This window comes from Micropterus salmoides, unplaced genomic scaffold (assembly GCF_014851395.1).
Source record: "Micropterus salmoides isolate LMB-PRFRI ecotype aquatic unplaced genomic scaffold, ASM1485139v1 Ms_hic_scaffold_1, whole genome shotgun sequence".
NCBI lineage: Eukaryota > Metazoa > Chordata > Actinopteri > Centrarchiformes > Centrarchidae > Micropterus > Micropterus salmoides.
Genome location: NW_024040040.1, coordinates 23,480,979 through 23,486,089, shown reverse-complemented (window position 1 = coordinate 23,486,089; position 5,111 = coordinate 23,480,979). Strand labels below are relative to the sequence as shown.

Here is a 5,111-nt window from a genome sequence, read left to right as displayed (position 1 = left end):
AATTCAGGTGGCTGATGACAATTCAGAATATAAAAATATAATAGAATATACTGCAGTAATCAGTGATCCATTTTTAGCTTAAGTTACTTTTTTTGGACAACACAGATGTTTCTTCTATTTTTACATTGCATTGCAGGATTTCTTATTGTGCAAATAAACCTTCCTTATAGCAACAGTTCTTGGTGCAAATTTTTTTAAAAACATTTTTAACAAATGCTTTCAAAAAGTGGTGGGGACATGTCCCCAGCGTCCCCAGTGTAAATGACACCTATGACCCTCCTACCTGCTCCCTCCCTACAGGTTGAGCTACTCCATGCTTACCGCGTCACCTCCACTCCTCCTGCTCTCTCTCTCCCTCGGCCCCATCCCTCTCCTCAGCTGTCTCACGCCTCCTCTTCTGCCTGGCAGTAGCCACGGCTCTCCTTTACTCCTTCAGGTGTCTGTGCCTGCAATACATCGGGTAATCCAGCTGATGTTAAAACTACTGCAGCCCCAGTAGCAGACATATTGGTTATTTTTGCGCATTTGGCTGCCTCCGTCTGAAGACTATTTTTTTTTACCCGCAACGCAAGAAAAAGAGGCCACAGGAGGAGGGAGTGGGGGCCAGTCACAGATGTGACTGGGCCACAGTGTGAGTATAGAAAGTTACCCAATGTGCTGTAGCTCTATGGGCGGGTCGTTGGCCCATTTTTTTAAACAGTTAAATAAATAATAATTTATGTGACACCGGCCCCAAAGGTGCGTCGGCCCACCGGGCATTTGCCCGGTATGGCGGATTACCAGTCCACCCCTGGAGACACAGCTATCCCTTGAAAATCATCCATGTTGAGATGGCGGTCATGAAACAGGAAGACAGAAGACATAGAGAACTAGCTTGATTTGATAGTGTTGCGGTGACAGCCCGGCTGACGGTGAGTGCCCTGTGCTCTTTTTTCTTTTTTTACTTCGTCTCGCATTTCTGTTTTCTCCCCCGTGTCTCCTCGCCTCCACACCCCCACTGTCCAGTTCCTTGGTTTCATAATCGAGGGGGGGCGCCTCTGTGCCGACCCGTCTAAGATTCAGGCGGTTGCAGATTGGCCAACCCCCACCTCCGTTAAACAGGTACAGCGCTTTCTCGGCTTCGCAAACTTCTACCGTCGATTCATCCGCAACTTCAGCACCGTCGCCGCCCCCCTCACCCGCCTCCCCTCCTCCTCGGTCCCTTTCATCTGGTCTCCAGAGGCCGCTGCAGCCTTCTCCCGCCTCAAGACCCTGTTCACCTCAGCCCCTGTCCTCACCAACCCCGACCCCTCCCTTCAGTTCGTGGTTGAGGTGGACGCCTCAGACGTGGGCGTAGGCGCTTGTCTTTCCCAGCGCTCTCCTATTGACACCAAACTCCACCCCTGCGCCTTCACAGCAAAAACTGGAGTGTTAAAATTTCAGGGTTAAACATTTTAATATTGTTAATATTGGGGTTCTTTTACAGTGTTGATTTCCTCAGTGTTAGCCAACCCTCCCTGGTGTTAGCCCAACTCTGCAGAGATGTAATTAAGCTCCGCCCACGAAAGCCACGCATTTCAAGATTTAAACCGCCAATGAAGACGAAGGAGATACATATATCACTTTTTCGGTTAGAAACAGCACATTTTCCTCCTTCACGAAGCTCTTCAAGGTAAGTCCAATTAAATCAGACTAACTACAACAATTGTAAATTGATGTTGTGAACTGTGACATCTACAGACAATATATGCTTTATAAAACGTTGTTTGTTGCCAAGACGGAACAGTAAAATTGTCCAGGTGACGTTAATTAGCACGCCCAAACAGCTAGCTAACGTTAGCTAGTAAGTAACGTTAGCTAGCTAACGTTAACTGTTAAGTACTAAAACCTTCTCCCGCTTTATCAGCGAATTAACAACAATTAACGGCTCAAAGTCATGAAAAACAACAATTTATGTTGTTGACTAGTGCTGACGGTTAAATGGTATTTTCATGTGTTACTTAGGGATGGGCACTGAAACGCGCTTTTTACAGGCACGGGGCAAAATACCGTAGTGTTAACGTTATCAGGCTGCAGCCTCTGCCCACTCTGTGTCGGCCTGCTGTCGGCGCCCACACTCTCTCGCGCGCGCAAATACACACACACACACAACAAGCGCGCACAAACAGTGACCTGCAGATCAGAAGATAAAAAAAAGAATGTATCTGCGCTCTTTCTAGTCTGTGTGTGTGATCTGGACTTCTACTGTTCCTACTTTAAATATTACTTCGTCAAACGTTATTGCATTGCTCAGGAAAAATGCTAGTCCAGGTGAAGTACAAACAACAGCAGAAGTATGTGAAGTTGGACGAGGTTGATGGACGGTTTGACTTTCTTCAGTTCCACGAAAAAGGTTTTCTTTTACTTTACTTTTTTAAAACTCATTCTGCCTGTTCATTGGTTATAGATTTCTTTTCATGTTTTTGGCAGACACTAAAATGGAGTCGCTTGCTCAACATTTTTAGTTAAATATCCACCATCAGTCAATAAACATGGGGAAAAAATCATTAACTTTAAAATTTGGACTTAATAGGGAACGGGTTTTGTCAGGGGGAAAGCACATTCATTTTTATCTTACTCTCCTTTACAGTCATCGAAAGATTTTGCCTACCACCTGATGCAGAAGTTACATACAAAGATGCCACTGGTACAGAAGTTGATGGAGAAATATTCAGCGACCTCGTTGGACAAGGAAATGTGGTGCTGACAGTTTTCTCAAATGACGGTGAGTTACAGAGAAGTTATAATCAAGTACTCTACATACGACAAACATTTTAATTTAACATATTTTTTATTCCTTTAGAATTTTCTGATTGGTCCTTGTCGTCGTCTTCTTCTGAGACATCTGACTCAAGCTCCAGCTCATCAACTATAATCATAGATGAGGTCCCTGGCAAGAAACAAAGACTTGATGATACATGTGATGCAGAGTCTGCCAAACAGGTTAAAAAAACTTTATTCACATGACTCTTTAACATCTGACATTCATCTGAGGCTCTAAAAAAGCTGTTTATCACCATGTTTGGCATTCTCATGGTTTTGTTTTTTATTAGTTGATTGAAACTGTGCTACGAAGCAAGTCCGGTGGTGAAGCAGTACTACAAGAGTACCAAACTACAAAAACCCTCACTGATGCCACAAGAAGACAAATGGTCAACATACTCGTGGGTCACATGGTTGATAAGCATGGGTATGTATGTTTCAAATTCTTTTGTGTCAAATAACTACATGACCATTGCATAAATTTAGATTACTAATTTAATATCCCCTCTCAGGCACCTCCCCACTAAAGCAATCAGAGAAGAGTATGCTCTCGGGATAGTGATGCTGTTCCCTTCCCTCAAGGATCCATATGCCAAGAAAGGCTATGTAATAGTCACACCATATTTGCATATTGTGACATGAATCTGTGTCCATTACATTGAATTCTCTGTATTTTCTCATGAGTTGAGTATACAACAATTGTTTTTTTTCCCTTACAGGAACACTTCTATGATGCTGCCAGCAGCACAGGATACATTTCTTGGCGTCTGAAAACAGTCCAAAGGAGGATTCGTCGAGGATCTGTACTATGACCAAGCAGTTCTGTTGCCGTTTTTCCAGGAGGTCAAAATTTCCAAAGGACAGTTAATGTCGAAAGGCAGCTCGATGGGGATGCCTGCCAAGAGGCCATATCCTTGCTCAACCATACTGCAGACAATTTCCAGATTCTCCAGAAGATGAGAGAGACCTTTCAGCACCGGCAGAAGCTTGTTAATGATCCAGGCAGGAGTGATGATATCCTCTCAACATTCCCAAGATTCCTGGATACAAAAGGATTGGTAAGTTTGAAAATAAATGTTTAGATGGCTTGAAATTGGAAAATATTTAGTAGTAGTTTAATAATGTTGTTCTTAAAGGTGGAACAAGACTTCACTCTCCTATTTGGTGACGAGACATCCTCCAGGCTGCTTCAGAAATGGGATGTGTTCTTCAAGCCAAATATCATACAAGAAGCTAAACAGCTCACTTCAACTCCGGAGTTGCGTCGCTTGATACAATCGGCGGAAAGTTCCTCAGGAAGTGATGAAGAAACAAGTGAGTTGGATTTGTTTTTCTTAGGAATATATAAAAGTGTTGACTTTTTCTTAAATTTCATTTATTTATTCTGTAATTCTCTGTTCAGTCTTGTGCCTCTTTGTCCTCAGCCTATGACCAAGAAATGGCCTCCCTGTTGTTGCTGATACATCTCCTTCCACCACCACCTGGAGGACCAAAGTCGCCAAAAATTAGTGCATGTGATGCAGTTGAGAGACTTGTTGTCTTTCACAAGGTAATTATATTATTACGGTAACAATATTAATCTGTCATGTCATTTTCCAGGACTCTTGTAAACTCTTGTTTCTAAATGGGACGATCCTGTTAAAACAAAGGTTAAATAAAAACTTTCTTGGGCACGTAAAATTAGATTGTTAAAGTGTATGGATTAGAAATTAAGTCTTAAAGGTCTTGTGTGTACATTTAGAAGGATCTTATGTGCAGAAAGAAATATGATGTGAATAACTGATTTTATTAGTGTATAATCTGCTAAAAAATCTGATTTTGTTACCTTAGCATGAGTCTATGTAAAGAAGCCTCCACACTGCCTTCCACACTAATAATCACTTCTGTAATAATATTAATCAATATATATAATGTCTTTGTTGTGGTTGCACATTATTCTTGAGTCTAATGTTCAGCTTCCTTATCTTATCCCTAGTCATGCTGCAGTTTGGAGGAGCATCTCCGCAACCAGCAGGGTCGGCAGCCATACCTCCTTGCCGTTGGTCGTCAGAAGAACAAGATTGACAGCTTCTATATCGCCATGGATAAGCATCTCATCCCATGCCAGGCAAACCGTTCCCTTGGGGCATTTGATGAACTTTTTAAAGTGCATTTTGTGTTTAACTTGTCTTATGATGGAGCACTGGTGAACTTCTACACATTTCTGCAGACAACAGTATACAACATTGATGTGGGAAAAATGAAGGAGTCACCCAGAGTTCGAGACTTGAGAGCCCGACTGCTTAACCAGCCCGTACCGCTCACATTCTGTGAGTAAAAGGCTAAAACAA

At 42.5% G+C, this 5,111-nt stretch overlaps 1 protein-coding gene and 1 long non-coding RNA gene across 2 annotated transcripts; one reads left to right on the top strand and one right to left on the bottom strand.

The window, feature by feature from the left end:
• Positions 1-2,256: 2,256 nt before the first annotated feature.
• LOC119905649 lies at positions 2,257-5,111 on the top strand. Its single transcript, XM_038722878.1, has 8 exons — positions 2,257-2,371; positions 2,609-2,743; positions 2,822-2,961; positions 3,072-3,212; positions 3,738-3,839; positions 3,918-4,095; positions 4,206-4,330; positions 4,757-5,111. Exons 1-8 carry the CDS (start codon positions 2,278-2,280, stop codon positions 5,096-5,098), a joined length of 1,257 nt encoding a protein of 418 aa, XP_038578806.1. The 5' UTR covers positions 2,257-2,277; the 3' UTR covers positions 5,099-5,111.
• LOC119905655 lies at positions 2,957-4,846 on the bottom strand. The gene is made up of 2 exons (XR_005444866.1): positions 4,811-4,846; positions 2,957-4,262 (listed from the first exon to the last, which is right to left on the bottom strand). It is a non-coding gene; the product is annotated as an uncharacterized LOC119905655 (long non-coding RNA).

Excerpts from the sequence above, each read along its gene's own strand:
- LOC119905649 (XM_038722878.1), top strand. The coding sequence starts at position 2,278 with ATGCTAGTCCAGGTGAAGTACAAACAACAGCAGAAGTATGTGAAGTTG. Across the intron at positions 2,372-2,608 it reads TCTTCAGTTCCACGAAAAAG|TCATCGAAAGATTTTGCCTA; the intron begins GTTTTCTTTTAC and ends TCTCCTTTACAG. Across the intron at positions 2,962-3,071 it reads ATGCAGAGTCTGCCAAACAG|TTGATTGAAACTGTGCTACG; the intron begins GTTAAAAAAACT and ends GTTTTTTATTAG.